The following is a 14837-nucleotide window of genomic DNA, read 5'->3' on the forward strand; positions in this document are numbered from 1 at the left end:
GGCCAAGATGAAAAGGGAGGAGTCTCGCAAGCTCCCGCCCCTCTAGCCCTCAGCCTTTTCTCTAACTTCTCCCGGCGGGGCGGGTTACCAGTCACCTTCTCCCCGCCCCGCCTGCTCGAGCATCAATGCTTCCTCCCATTCCCTCACCCTTGACAAGGGAATGTCACTTTTACTTCCAAGGAAACCTTCCACTTTTCCCGTATCTGTTTTCCTTCAAGCTGTGACGGTTTGAGTCTTTCCCCCCCCGCCCCCGCCTCTCTCCATTCCTCCAAAGTTGCCCCCACAGCCACGATTTCATCCCAGGGGTCCAGCTGGTTAGTCTACTGCGCATGCTCTACTCCGTCTGCCTGGTTCGGGTAGTTCCGGCTGCGAGTTGCTCTCTGGGAATCTGGTGGGGGCGGGAAAGTGGTGGGTTTCACCACTCAGATCCTCCCCAGGGGAGGGAGCGGGAAGAGAAGAAGCAGGAAGGAGCCCAGGTCAGAGAAGCTTTTTTGGGGGGGAAACTCTTCCATTTCTTGCTGATGGAGTTTTGGAGATTAATAATGCCAATAAATATTTAGAGAACCTCATTAACGAAATTATTCTATCTTCCCTCCAAAGAGTATCTCATTTGGAGCTATTCTCCTACTGGGTGTCATCCATCACCACTGATGGACACAAGGGTTTTTTTGGTCAGAAAATAACATTCAGATCCTCTTTTGTCCTGTCCTCTTAACTGCTCTTCTTTGCTTATATTTCAGGTTCCGAGGTCCTTCCATGAATGGGGAGTAATTGGGTGGATCACACAAAACTTTCTCCTGATCTGTCTTTCAGAGGGATCTCCAAGGATAGAAGTCAAGGTCTGGATTCCTCACAAGGTAAGGGGAGACTGGAGTGGAGATTTTCTAGAGAGATTCTAGTTATCCTTAATTCTCTGTATCTTGCGTCTTAGTCGTTGGATTTGGTAGAAGGTGAGCCAAAAGGAAAGATATCTTCAAGCTAGAAGACTTAAGTCGCACAAAGGATTTCCCTCCCTTCAGATCAAGCCTATGGTTTGCCTTTCGTAGAAAGTGGACTCTTATAGGGAATACTTGGACTTGCATTCTGGCTCCTTCTCCATCCTGAAAGATTTTTCTTTGTTTCGGGCCATCCTTAAGTAATAGTTTTGACTAAATTCATACACAGATCCCTGATGGGCCATTTCCAGTACTACCTGTCCTTGCAGGCATGTTTCCTGGGTTGCTAGAATATGAATAATTTCCCTGGTTTCAAACTGCAGAGTTGGGTGGGGAAGAATTTACAGTGATTGAGGAAACACTTTGGTTGCCAAGAGTATATACGTCCATGTGTTGTTCCAAAAGGTTAGGAGAACAATCTAACTGAGGTTTGTTCTTCAGCGTGTGGTGGGTTTGGTCTTTTCCTTTTATTCTTGGCTCCCATGATCGAGCCTATGAAAGGCAATGTGTAGAAGAGGCAAAAATTGAGGTTTCTTGGGCAAGACAAGAAGAAATCTTAATTTGTGCCTTCAAGCTAGAAAAGATGAAGTTGAACCCTTTCCTGTTTCCATTCTGTCTCTCTCCTTCCCAGTGGACAAAACGGAGTCACCATTGTTCACTGAATCGTCTCCTTCTATTGGTGAAGCTGAAAGAGCTGCTGGGTTTCCAACCCAGGTGGGAAGGAAGAGATTAGCAGTTTATATGGTGGAGCAGTAATAGACCTCTAGTTTCCTTTGGGGACTCAGCATATGGTATTGCTGAGCAAAGCACAAAACAAGGAGATTAGAATTAGAAATTTAAATTTGTGATCAGTCAAACTAGGCCCATCTCTCAGCGAAGATTTGGAGATCTATGGAATTCCTTAGTGGTTGTATAATTCTGATTTCAAAAAATGCCACACGGCAGTTCATGTGGCCTTTGTCAAATATAGCAGAAAGGAGATGAATAGTTAGGCTAAATCTACTTTATGGTAAGCGTAATCTTGGTTTCCTATTGTTGGGGACAGGAGAAGTAGAAATTACTTTGTGTATCATCTACATCTTGATGCCTGGAAGTGCTTCCCTAGTATTTTCATGAATGTTCATGAGTGGTTTTTTTCAATTTAACTTTTTTATTAATTTATTGAAGTATAAAACATCAAGAAAAAACCTTGGAAAAGAAGAGAGGAAGGGGAAAAGAGGGGGTATAGTGTAATGGGAGGGGGAAAAAAGAAAAAGACATCAACTTCGGACACTCTTTGGCTTAGTCAAAGGTAACAGCATTCCAACCGCAATGTTTTGCTTTTACAGTATGTACAAATTATTTCTATAATAATAAGCTTGTTTAGTTTACAAAAACAGAATCAAAGTTTCATTTTTTTTCTCATTGCAAACAGAAAATCAGGAAGCAATTTCAAGCTAGAGACAGAATTAAATATGATCTCTTATTTGGTGTTGTGGTTAGCCGGCAGCAGGTGCAAATGGTGGAGGAGAGCAAGGACTCGGAGGAGGGGCCGGGACCATCAGGGAGTGGACTGCTGCCTTCAGGGATGGTGGGGGCTGGCAGCAGTGATGAGGTTCCAGAAGAGCCTGTGCTATGTGCGTGTGAGCGCAGGATGATTTGTAGAAGAGAACAGCTGAAGCTGTACAGACGACTCAGGAGTAAGGATGCAACATAATGGCCCTTCCTTCCAGGGAATATAAGCCTGGTTTCAAACGGTTTTTGCCTTTGCAAAAGGCAAAAACGTTGGAAGGACTCAGTGTTGTGATTCAAGACTCTGGTTTATTTGAGGACTTCTGCCAAGATTTTTCTTGTTGGACTAATTGGCTGCAAGCCATCTGTTATCTACAAAGAGGTTTATTTGTAGATTAAAGCCATGAAAGTTTGAGTTACTGAGTTTATCTGTGTTTGTTCTCGGGGAATTCGGCTGGGTCAGAACATTTGTAGAAAAAAATCATTTTTACCATCTCAGCTCTTCCTTGCTGCGGGAAATAATAGATCATTCATTCTCATATTTTCAAATCTAATCCATAATATTTTACCAACTTTAAAATATTGTTCAGCATTACTTAAAGAACCGGCAGACCTGTGTATACTTACATATTCATTTTAAAAATACAAAACTAACTTAAAGCTTTCTAACAGTACATATATCATTTTTTTTAAAAAAAAAATCCATCCTAATTAATTAAACCATATTTAAGTCACTCCCTTCGGCTTATCTTCATAGAATAGAATCTTTTTCTTCTTGGGAGAATCTATCAAGTCTCATTTCCTAAAGAAATTCTCTGTTTTTTTTAATACCCATAAAAGAAGTCTAAAAGTTGTTCTATTAGATGTTGTAAATTGGTTTGAAATAAATCTTCCCCAATTAAATGTTTCCTCATTGAAATTTTTATTTTTAGTGTCAGTCTATCCATTTCTGCACAATCTAAATTTTGTTTTAATTACATCATCCTCTGTAGGAGTTTCCTTATGTTTCCAGTACTGCGCAAATACAATTCTTGCTGCCGTCAAGACATTTAATATTAAATATAGGTTCCCTTTGCCATATTTTTCCGGTATTATGCCTAGCAAAATATTTTTGGCTTAAAATCGTATGTGTTGTTTTAAGTCCAAACTTATGAAGTTTTGTTCAATATTTCTTTGCTTTTACACCTGTCTACCACATATGATAATACGTCCCCAAAGTCTGGTTACATTTCCAATGTTGGGAGGATATGCTTCTAACCATCTTTTCTCATCTTGCCGGTGGTAGATGCCACCTATAAAACATTTTATATAAATTTTCCTTATATGTAGTTGCCATTGTCAACTTACAGTCTTTACCAAAGCTTTTGCCATTTGTCTAAATCTATAGTATAGCCAAAGTTTTTTGCCCATACTATCATTGTCATCTTCCATTTTTAAGCTTAACAAAAATTGTATATTTTCTTTATCAACTTTTCATCTACTAACATTATTTGTTCAAATATTGTAGGCACTTTATAGAAGCCATAATCCTTAATATCTTTCTCATATCTCGATTTTATTTGCATATGCGGCCACCATGATAAGTCCACATCTTAATTTTGTAACTCTTGTTCGGTTTAAATTCCACATTTAAAATATCTTTATAAGTTTTTTTTTTTAAACTACAGATTTACTACATTTGGAAGTAGCAATGCTTCCATTGTTGAGACTCAAACTGGAATTTCAATGCAAATTTTTTCTTTCGCCTTTTCCCACACTGAAAGTTGAGCATTTCTTATATAGTGTCCTTGAAAGCATGCCATCCTAATTGGTGATCACGGCCTTCTGAAAGCAGTAATCTGTTATGTCTTAAAAGTTATCCATTCCCTCACCCATGAGCTGCATGGTAATAGAGCTCCCAATCTGGTCCAAAGCCCCCATTGTTTTTGGACTGTTGCAACATTTTCAGTTCTATTCTTGGTTTATTCCCTCACCAGACATATTTCAAAATTATAATATTTAATTCATCAAAGTATTTTTTTTTTCTAGTTTTATTGGGACTGTTTGGAACAGGAATTGTAAGATGCAAGATGTTCATTTTTATAGTTGCTATTCTCCCTACCATTGATAGCTGCAAAATTTTCCATTTATCTAAATCTTTTTTAAATTTGTTGTAACAGTCTTACATCTTGATTGTAACACATCTTGCTGTTAAGTATATTCCCAAGTGTTTATCTTAATTATCTGTAAATCTAATCTCTCTCTCAATTCTCTCTTCTGTTTTCTATGAGATTTTTAACTAAGATTTTAGTTTTATCTTTGTTTATTTTCAATCCTGCAACTTTCCCATATTCTTCTATTATTCCCATTCTTAGGTCCCGTTTCCAATGGTTCTTCTAAAATAAATACTGTCATCTGCGAATACTTGTAATTTGTATTTTCCCTTTTTATTTCCATACCTTTAATTTCTAAGTCTTATCTAATATTTCTATTTAACACTTCCAATGTTAGTATAAATACCAATGTGGACAATGGACATCCTTGTCTTGTACCCTTTCTTATATTAAAATTCTCCGTTAAGTCCCCATTGACCATTACTTTTACTATTTGCTTACAATATATTGTCTTAATCATTTTTATAAAGTTCTTGCCAAATTCCATGTATTCTAACTGTTGTATCATAAATTGCCAATTTAAATTGTGAAAGGCTTTCTATACATCTAAAAAGATCAGCGCCATTTCTTACATTGTTTTTAATTTTTCTTTTTGGAAGGAACCCATTTTGATCTGGGTGGATAATTTCATTCGGAAATCTTTTTAATTTCTCTGCCATTATTGATGCAAAAATTTTATAATCAGCATTTAATAATGATATAGGCCCATAGTTCTTTATCTGTGTCAAGTCTGAGTCTTCTTTTGGAATTAAAGTAATATTACTATCTAGCCAGGTGTTAGATGAAGTCAGTTTTATATTCTGAGGTTACAGTTAAGTTGTTTGCATTATCCGGTATTTGTAAAGTTGACACAGTAAGTTGATAATTTTCTACATTTTCTACACCTAGCTATGTTTCTTGTTTTATTTTAATGTCACCTATAGGATTAATATATTTTGGTTGATTCTCAAAATGATGAATCTTCTCCAAGGACTGATCAAGAATCTATTTTATAACTGACACCAGTTTAGTGGTTCCCTCTAGTGTTCAGAGACTATTTATTTCTTTATTCATTTAATTATTTCTTCATTTCTCATCCAATCTGAACCCTTAAATATCAGCAGATTTCAACCACCCACAATAAAACAGTATAGAGCAACTAATTATTTTAAAAGTAAAATAAAAGTAAAAAGGTAAAAAATATGATTGCTCTGGGATGGGGTGGAGGGTCAGGATTTTGCATTATGATTGCTCTGGGGTGGGGTGGGAGTTAGGATTTTGCACCCACCATTCCAACCCCAGAGCAACCACAATTCCTTCACTAACCTGGTTTCCAGCTCTGTTCTCGGCCGCCACGTGCAGAGCAACAAAGGAAGTTTGTGGGACTTAAAAAAAAATCAAACCTTCCAACTTCTCAGGGAAAAAAAAATCTTGTGAAATTGGAAGGTCTCATTGAACTTTTTTACCACTAGTCTCACAGCCTTCTTCTGTTGCCCTGTATGCGGCGGTGGAGAATGGAGCTAGAAAGCCGGTTAGTGAAAGGATGCTTCGGGGAAGCGAGGAGAGCTGGGCAGAAGCTGGAAAGCAGGTGGCAAGTGAACCCCACCCCCCAAGAGCTCCAGGGAAATGGTGGCGGAACATGAGTAGTGGCAGGTGGTGCACTGCTGGCCAGTGCCACTGGGTTACATGAGGAAGGGGCTGCTCTGACTGCCGTTGCCTCACTGCCAGCATCATGGCTCTGCAGGCCAGGCTGCCAAGGATACTGTTGGGACTTCATCCTCCATCCTCCCATCGCCTCAGTTAGTGGCCACAGCATCGGCACATCAGTTAGCATCCTGCTTTGTTGTGGCGGTGAGAAGGGAGAAGAAGCTTTGTACGTCGTCCCCCCCACCTCACTTTGTCCGTTGCGACCGTGGAAAAAATAAGACCTCCCCGAAAATAAGCCCTTGTGCTTATTATGGTGACCTAAAAATTATAAGATTGGGTCTTATTTTCAAGGAAACATGGTAGTAATTTAAAATGACAGGTTTTATCCTTATATTTCAAAATAAGAATATTCCATATTTCCTTATTTTGGTTGCCTCTAGCCATCCACTCCCTGTTTTATAATAAAGAAGAAATGTCAAAAATAGCGTTCAAAATTTCAAAAATGGGTGGTAAGCTGTAACTAAAGAGAGCATCTATAGCTTGTAAACGTAATAGTGTTATAAATTGTTTAAGAAATGAAGGACACAGCTTATTATCCGTTTGAAAAATAAATGCCAAAATGGCTCTTTTGTCCAATAACGATGTGGTTTCGACCCTGCCTCTCAGCTTCAGCTCACCAGTTATCTTGGAAGCTCGGCTTCTAAAACTACTTGCAGGTTGTTTCTGTTATTGGAGTATCTTGAAGGATGATTCCGGCACTTTCCTTAACCTCAGAAAGTCAAACAGACAAAAGGAAGCCTGCTTTTCCTGTTGTTAAGTTGGAAAAACGACAGTCCAGGGAGAGGAGATTCTCCGGGGGTGCCAGCTGCTGACCATATCCTTACCTCTTTTTCCCTTCTTGCTTTTCCATGGTTTTGTTTTCTTTGTATACTTTGATAAACTAACAAAAAGGTTAAATTGAAATGAGTGTGAGCAAGGCTGACCCTTTAAAGAATCGCAAGGACTATTTGATTAGTACTGTGTTCCCAGGCAGATTTAAAGCTTCCCCAGAGGACTCTACAATCATCACTCTGCTTGCTTGAGGAGGGTATCCTGACTCGTGTGTGCCGTCCTGGCAATGAAAAACCAGCCAGGGGGTTGTGTGAGGTCATCTTTAGGGAAGCCACAGCATATGCTCCTTCAGCCCCGGCTTGCAGAGTTGCGGGGAACAACCCTAATGCCTCAACTCCGCCCTCCATACTGACCCAGCACTGCCAAGCTTCCTCAAAGGCTCAGCAACTTTCAAAGGCGTTTTCAGGGAGAAAGGAAGAAAGAAAAGAAAGAGAGGGAGAGGAAAAAGAAAAACAGAAATGGGAGGGAAGGACAGAAATGAGAGAGAGAAAAGGAGGGAGGGAAAGAGACCCATTTCCCACAGAAAACACTGGGAGCAACAAAACCTGGGTAGGTGTGGCTGCGGGCATCATGTGAAAGATAAGAAAGAAAGAGAAATGAGGAAAGGATGGAGGGAGATGATGAGAGAAGAAAAAGAGAAATGAGAGAATGGGAGAGAAAGAAAAGAGGGAGGCGAAAAATAAAAATAAATGGGAGGGAGGGAAATGAGAGAGAAAAGTGGAGGAAGGGAAATGAGAAAATGATGGAGGAAGAAGGTGAGAAAAGAAAAAAAGAAACAAGAGAATGGGGAGAGAGAAAAGAGGAAAGAGAAAACAGAAATGGGAAGGAGGAAGAGAGAAATGAGAGAAAAAGGGAGGGACAATTGCAAACATGATGAAATGTTGGGGCAACTGGTAGATGATGTGTCTAAGGCACGCTATGCTACTTGATCAAACCGGGTTGATGATAATGTCAGCAGTGTCTGTCAAGGTGATAAAATATGCCCTAATTGGCTGTCAGCCGTAAACTATGAATTATGTCTTTTTTATCATATAATGTTTTGTTTCCACCTAGGGAAATGCCAATCAAGGGAAATGCTCTCCTTCAATCTGCAAATCCTAAAAGCACAAATGTCTATGGAGATTCTCAATCATCCATGGTCACGTTTGTCCCAAAGGTGCTTTTTCAAGAGGCAACTGAACTTTCTGGTTGTTGAAGAAACCTCTTGGATAAGAAGCGAAACGTCTTCAAAGAAAAAGCAGAAAGTCCAGTTAATACTTGAAAAAAGCACCTTCGGGACAAATGTGACCATGGATGATTGAGAATCTCCATAGACATTTGTGCTTTTAGGATTTGCAGATTGAAGGAGAGCTTGCAAATTCTATCGAGTCTATTCACAGGGATTCTTCCTTCTGCATTACTATTACTGTTAATCTTCTCACCAGTCCTTATTACCCATCCACTTCCACTTGTGACTGTATGACTGTAACTTTGTCGCTTGTATCCTTACGATTGACTGTTTCCTAGTATGATTTGATTGCTTATTATTGTACCCTATGATTATTATTATGTGTTGTACCTTACGATTCTTGATGAATGTCTCTTTTCTTTTATGTACACTGAGAGCATTTGCACCAAGACAAATTCCTTGTGTGTCCAATCACACTTGGCCAATAAAGAATTCTATTCTATTGTTTAGGGACCTGTGTCCTTTGGGGAGGTGGCCATCCATTTCAACAGTGAAGAGTGGTTGCTGCTTGATCCCAGCCAGAAAACCCTGTATCAAGAAGTCATGTTGGAAACGTCTAGGATCGTGGCCTCTTTAGGTAAGCGTTCCTTTATATGTAACTTGTTAAAAATGATTTCATCTCTTCTTTTTTCCTCTTACATTAATTCCACTCCTCCTTCATGGTTTTCTAAGTAGCACAGTTTCATTTAACAGAAAGAGATCAGTGGTGACTAAGAAGGGTTGACATTCAGTCTTGTGATCATCCTGGGGCCCTGGGTCATTACTGAAGAGTTATTGGGAAGATGTTCAGGGAGAGGATGTTTTTGCCTATTGCAGTTTTTCTACTTGGCAACAAATTTTGTCTTGCTTTGGGTTGCAATGACATATATTGTCTTATTGAGTGCAAGTAGGGTGGGACATAGTTGAGACAATTTGTATGCCTCGTCCTGATGTCAAGACGTGTTTTTGCTTTAAATTTTTAACTGCCAAGAATAAGGGTTAGATCAGCAGCTATGCTAGTTTTTTAAGTTAATAACTAATATTCATGCTGTCGTTTCCTTCGTTTCTTTCTCCGAAGATGTCCAGTAGCACATAAATCTATGCATAGGGACACCAAAGTGGATAGTTATTCTAATATTTAAAATTACTCTAATTTATTTTTCTTCTCCCCACAAGCATTTGATGTGCAGAAGAAGGAAAATGCCCAAGAGCCAGATTTATTGCCATTGCAAATAATCAAAGCTGAAATTCCTGGGGAGACATCTACAAATAAGTGAGGAAGAAGGAAACCTGAAAAGAAGCACAATTAGAAAGAAAAATCTATTCTTGAATGTGTGGAAATGGATCGTTTCCTGACCCAACGTGATTCCAAAGCAAATACGGGGAAATGTCAAAGTAGAAAAAGATTCAAAGCAAACCCCAAAGTTAGTAACCACTGCAAAACTGGAAAAAGCTCCAGCAGTAGTAATCTTACGTCCCATAAAATGAAACAGGCAAGGGAGAAGCCCTATAACAATGTGGAGTGTGGAAAAAGCATTGGCAGAAGAGGTAATTTAACTCCTAATAAAAAGATCCATAAATGTGTGGATTGTGGACAAAGGTTCAGCCGGAAGAATTCCCTTACTTCTCATAAAAGGATACATACTGGAGAAAAACTGTATAAATGTATAGAATGTGGGACGAGCTTCAGAATTAGTAGTGACCTAATGTGCCATAAAAGGATCCATTCAGGGGAAAAACCTTATAAATGTGGGGATTGTGGGAAAAGGTTCAGCAGGAAGTATTCCCTTACTTCCCATCAAAGGATACATAGTGATGAAAAACCCTTTAAATGCGTAGAATGTGGGAAGAGCTTCAAAAGTAGTAATTATCTGATGTGCCATAGAAGGATCCATTCAAGGGAAAAACCTTACAAATGTGTGGATTGTGGGAAAAGGTTCAGTATGAAGTGTACCCTGACATCCCATCAAAGGATACATACCGGAGAAAAACCCTATAAATGCATGGAGTGTGGAAAGAGCTTCAGGGGAAGCAGTGCACTTAATTGTCATAAACGGATCCACACAGGAGAAAAACCTTATAAATGCCTAGACTGTGGGAAGGGCTTCGGCCAGAGCAGTAGCCTGGCTTCCCATAAACGGATCCACACAGGAGAGAAACCCTTTAAATGCATGGAGTGTGGAAAAAGCTTCAGTGTAAAGAGTTCTCTCACTTCTCATAAACGGGTCCACACAGGAGAAAAACCCTATAAATGCACACAGTGTTGGAAGAGTTTCAGCAGCAGTAGTTATCTGATATTGCACAAAAGGATCCATACAGGGAGAAAACCTTACAAATGTGCGGATTGCGGACAAAGGTTCAGTGTGAAGTATTCTCTTACTTCCCATAAAAGGACCCACACAGGAGAAAAACCCCATAAATGCCTAGAATGTGGGAAGGGCTTCTCAACTAGTAATTATCTGATGTGCCATAGAAGGATCCATTCGGGAGAAAAACCTTATAAATGTGTGGATTGTGGGGAAAGGTTCAGAACGACGTGTTCCCTTACGTCCCATCAAAGGATACATACAGGAGAAAAACCCTTTAAGTGCATGGAGTGTGGAAAGAGCTTCAGGGGAAGCGGTGCTCTTAATTGTCATACACGGATCCACACTGGAGAAAAACCCTATAAGTGCCTAGACTGTGGGAGGGGCTTTACCCAAAGCGGTGAGCTTGTTTCCCATAAACGGATCCACACGGGAGAAAAACCCTATGAATGCATGGAGTGTGGAAAGAGCTTCAGTGTAAAGAGTTCTCTCACTTCTCATAAACGGATCCACACAGGAGAAAAACCCTATAAATGCCTAGAGTGTGGGAAGGGCTTCAGACAAAGCTGCGACCTTGGTTCCCATAAACGGGTCCACACAGGTGAAAAACCCTATAAATGCATGGAGTGTGGGAACAGCTATAAAAGCAGCAGTTACCTGATCCTCCATAAACGGGTCCACACGGGGGAGAGACCCTATACATGCCTGGAGTGTGGAAAGCGCTTCACTATCAAGGGTTCTCTTACTTCTCATGAAAGGATCCATACAGGAGAGAAACCCTATAAATGTCTACAGTGTGGGAAAAGCTTCAGCCGAAGCAGTCAACTTAGTTTCCATAACAGGATCCATACAGGGGAAAAACCTTATAAGTGCACAGAGTGTGGAAAGACCTTCGCTGCCAGTAGGTCTTTAACGTCCCATAAAAGGACCCACACAGGAGAGAGACCCTATAAATGCCTGCAGTGTGGGGACAGCTTCAGATTTAAAAGTAACCTTGCTTCCCATAAGAGGATCCACGTCGGTGGGAAATAGATATGTACGGAATGCGGACGTTTTTGTGGTTTGGTGTTTTCTTTCTGCAGAATCAACATCCGAAGTGAATCTGGGATCAGCCTCCAGGCTTTGTGAAGAGCTGGTGTATGCAAGCAAAGCAAGGGAAAATGTATGTATATTCATTTTGTGAATAAAATGTATATATTCATTTTAGCCCTAATTGTGTTGAGAATACTGGCCTTTAAACATATAGCACAGTTTAAGCTGTGTTTTCCTCTCATATACTGTATGTGCACAAGTTTGGTTGCAAGTGAAAATCTCTCCCAAATATTTATATCTACAGGCAAAGGCATCGAATCAAAATCTCGTGAAGTATTAATATCACTTTATAAAGCTTTAGTAAGTCCACACCTGGAATACCACAACTAATTTTGGTCACCACACTACAGAAAAGGTGTTGAAACTTTGGAAAAAATTATAAGAACAACTAACGTGATCAAAGGCCTGGGGACTAAAACATGAAGAACAGTTGCAGTATTTGGGTATGACTAGTCAACCTAGATTTCAACCTAGAAATGAGAAATTTTCTGACAGTGAGAACAATTAACCAATGGAACAGCTTGCCTTTAGAAGTTGTGGGAGCTTCATCACTGGCAGCTTTCAAGAAGAGACTGGACTGCCACCTCTCAGAAATGGTGTAGGATCTGCTGCTTGTATAGTGGGTTGGATTAGATGACATACATGGTCCCTTCCAATTTTGTTTGTCTAGTCTAGTGAAATGAAAGACTGGGGTGACATGATATGGCAGTATTCCAATATTTGGGGAGCAAAGGGGAAGGGGTTACGATCCAAAGCAAGACAAGAAAAAAAATGGATGGAAACTGATCAAGGAATTACAGAGAAACTTCCTAACAGTGAGGACAATTAACCAGTTTAACAACTTGTCTTCAAAAATTGTGCTTCATTAGTGGAGGTTTTTAAGAAGAGACTGAAGAATCACTTGTCTGAAATGGTATAGTGTTGGTGAACCTTTTCGGCACCAAGTACCGAAACCAGAATGCATGCGCATCTGCCAGAAACCAGAAGAGCAGGTCTTCTGGGTTCCAGTGCGTGCAAGCGCACGAAGATCAGCTGGCCAGCATGCATGCATGCGCCAGAAACCAGAATAGCAGCTGGCGACGGCATGCATGCCCAGAGAGGGCTCTGCATGCCACCTCTGACACATGTACCATATTTTGCCATAACTGGAAAAGAATGTCCTGTTTAAGCAGGGGCCTACTCTAGTCCAGAAGTCCTCAAAGGTCCCTTCCAGCTCCATTCCATTCAGTTCTATTCTCCCGACTGAAAGGGACTTTAAAAATTGTTTTATTGATCCAAGAGTGTATCATATGAGAAATATTTTTTTTTTAAAAAAGCATTTAAATTTCTTGATTCGTTCATTATTCAGTTTCTCGGATTAAAGTATTTCCTATTTCTCAAGTTTTTCATAATGTCACTAGTGCCTCTATTTCATTTTGTGATCTCAAGTTGATTAGAAAGATCAATCGGACTCCACATACGTTAGAGTCTGTTGAGTTGGTTTGATTTTGGAGAAAGCTTAATAACATGATTGTGACTGTGCTTTTTATCTTAATACTAGTTTTTTTTTTAAAAAAAGTTATTTCCTGATTATTAACCACCTTTCTCAATTTAAATGGTTAATAAATTATTGGAAACAGTTCTTGCGAAATGTAAATGATGCCTTTCATTATATATACATTGAACAAAAAAGCTACATGAAGAAATGAATACGTTGGAGATACAGTGAGGGGATCTGGGGATCTTCCAAGTCATTTGACTCAGTGACGGGGTGACTTGAAAGGGTCCCCTGGGGGATTCGCACCAGATAGTTGTAGAGGGGTTCCTGAGGGAGAAGAGTGGACCAGATGGAGGCCCAATAAAGTGACTGACCCAGAGAAAGGAGGAGTCCTGTCCTTGACGACACCTAAGACTCCCCCCCCCCCCTCAGATGGTGGCGCTTCCCTCAGAGTGGCGTCTGTCTCTCCGCTCTTCCCGCCATAATAGGCTCCTCCCACTCCTCTCGGAACCCCTTTTCCCGCTTTCTCCGTCTGAGGGAATCGAACTGGGAGGGGCGCGGCCAAGAGGAAAGGGGAGGATTCTCGCAAGCTCCCGCCTCGCTCCCGTCTCACCTCTAGGGGTCCCGGTCACCTCCCACCCCAGCAACATCAATGGTCCCTCCCACACCCCAATCCTTACCCTGGGTCTTCCTCCCTTCGTTTCCATGGCTCCCGGTCATCGTCTCCATTAGCAACGGCAACAGGCGGAGACCATGGAGGCTTCCCCCAAGCCCCCTCCCCAAGGGAGGGGAGAAGTGGAATTGGGAGGCGGGGCTTGACAGGGATACTTCACAGTTGGCTCCCAAGAAACAGGTTGTCCCAATGGGAAGCCTCCATTCGTTTGAGTCATCTGTCTCCGGGCAGAATCTCTCGTGAGTTCTCCCTCGGAGAAAGCGATTGCGTACAGCGCAACTGGGGAGACCTTTCCGTGTTCAACCTGGGGGTCCCAAAGAGGACACAAATGAGCCCCCACTGAAGCAATGTATGGGGGAGGCAACGATTACTGATATGTGGAAAGCCCAGGCTACTACCGATGAGGCCCCAAATCTAGAGGTCTCCTCCAGCCCTTGGTTTTCCCACGACCCCCGTGACACGTGTCTCTAGCCTTCCAGTGCAGCATCCATTCTTGCTTTCCATCTGTATGACCTTGTGCTTCACGGGGAGCCCGTTTCCCTGACCTCCTGGGAAGTTGGACGCCTGAGAAACCTCAGGTGATGAGGATGTTTTAAAGGCTTATTTCCGTCTTCTAGGGGAGTGGCTGTCATTTTCCCCTCCCCACTTTTCTCACGATCCTTAATTGCACAGTTGTTAAGAATTCCATACATAGTTTGCTTCTTTCCTGTGAAAATCTACCCCAAGCCACGTAGGACTCTGTGGGGGTGTGGGTGGTGGGGGGCTCTTTTGGCTTTGTTCCCTTTGCTGGGGGGCAGCCAGAAAGGAGATTCGCTCAGAGTTTCTTGGGTCCCGTGGACCTTCGTTGGGTCTCCGGGGAAGAGAAAGGACCCCCTGTGGCTTCAGCTCTCAGAAGGGAAAGTCACTTTTCTTTCCTGGGAACGCTTTCACTTTCCCCGGGTCTGTTTTAAGCTTTGATGGTGTGAGTCTTTCTCTCCCCTCCCTCC

General features: G+C 41.3%; 2 protein-coding genes across 2 annotated transcripts; both read left to right on the top strand.

Moving 5' to 3' along the window:
* The first annotated feature begins 326 nt into the window (after positions 1–326).
* Positions 327–13005, top strand: LOC113450378 (uncharacterized). The gene is made up of 5 exons (XM_087928460.1): positions 327–476; positions 741–857; positions 8775–8901; positions 11692–11771; positions 11946–13005. The coding sequence occupies exons 1-5, from the start codon at positions 330–332 to the stop codon at positions 11979–11981; spliced, it is 507 nt and encodes a 168-aa protein (XP_087784586.1). The 5' UTR covers positions 327–329; the 3' UTR covers positions 11982–13005.
* Positions 9512–11815, top strand: LOC148126588 (uncharacterized). Its single transcript, XM_087928030.1, has one exon. It carries the CDS (start codon positions 9644–9646, stop codon positions 11639–11641), a length of 1998 nt encoding a protein of 665 aa, XP_087784156.1. The 5' UTR covers positions 9512–9643; the 3' UTR covers positions 11642–11815.
* Positions 13006–14837: the final 1832 nt, after the last annotated feature.

The sequence above is a fragment of the Pseudonaja textilis genome, chromosome 2, assembly GCF_049901715.1.
Source record: "Pseudonaja textilis isolate UNSWEBS1 chromosome 2, rPseTex1.2, whole genome shotgun sequence".
NCBI classification, from domain to species: domain Eukaryota; kingdom Metazoa; phylum Chordata; class Lepidosauria; order Squamata; family Elapidae; genus Pseudonaja; species Pseudonaja textilis.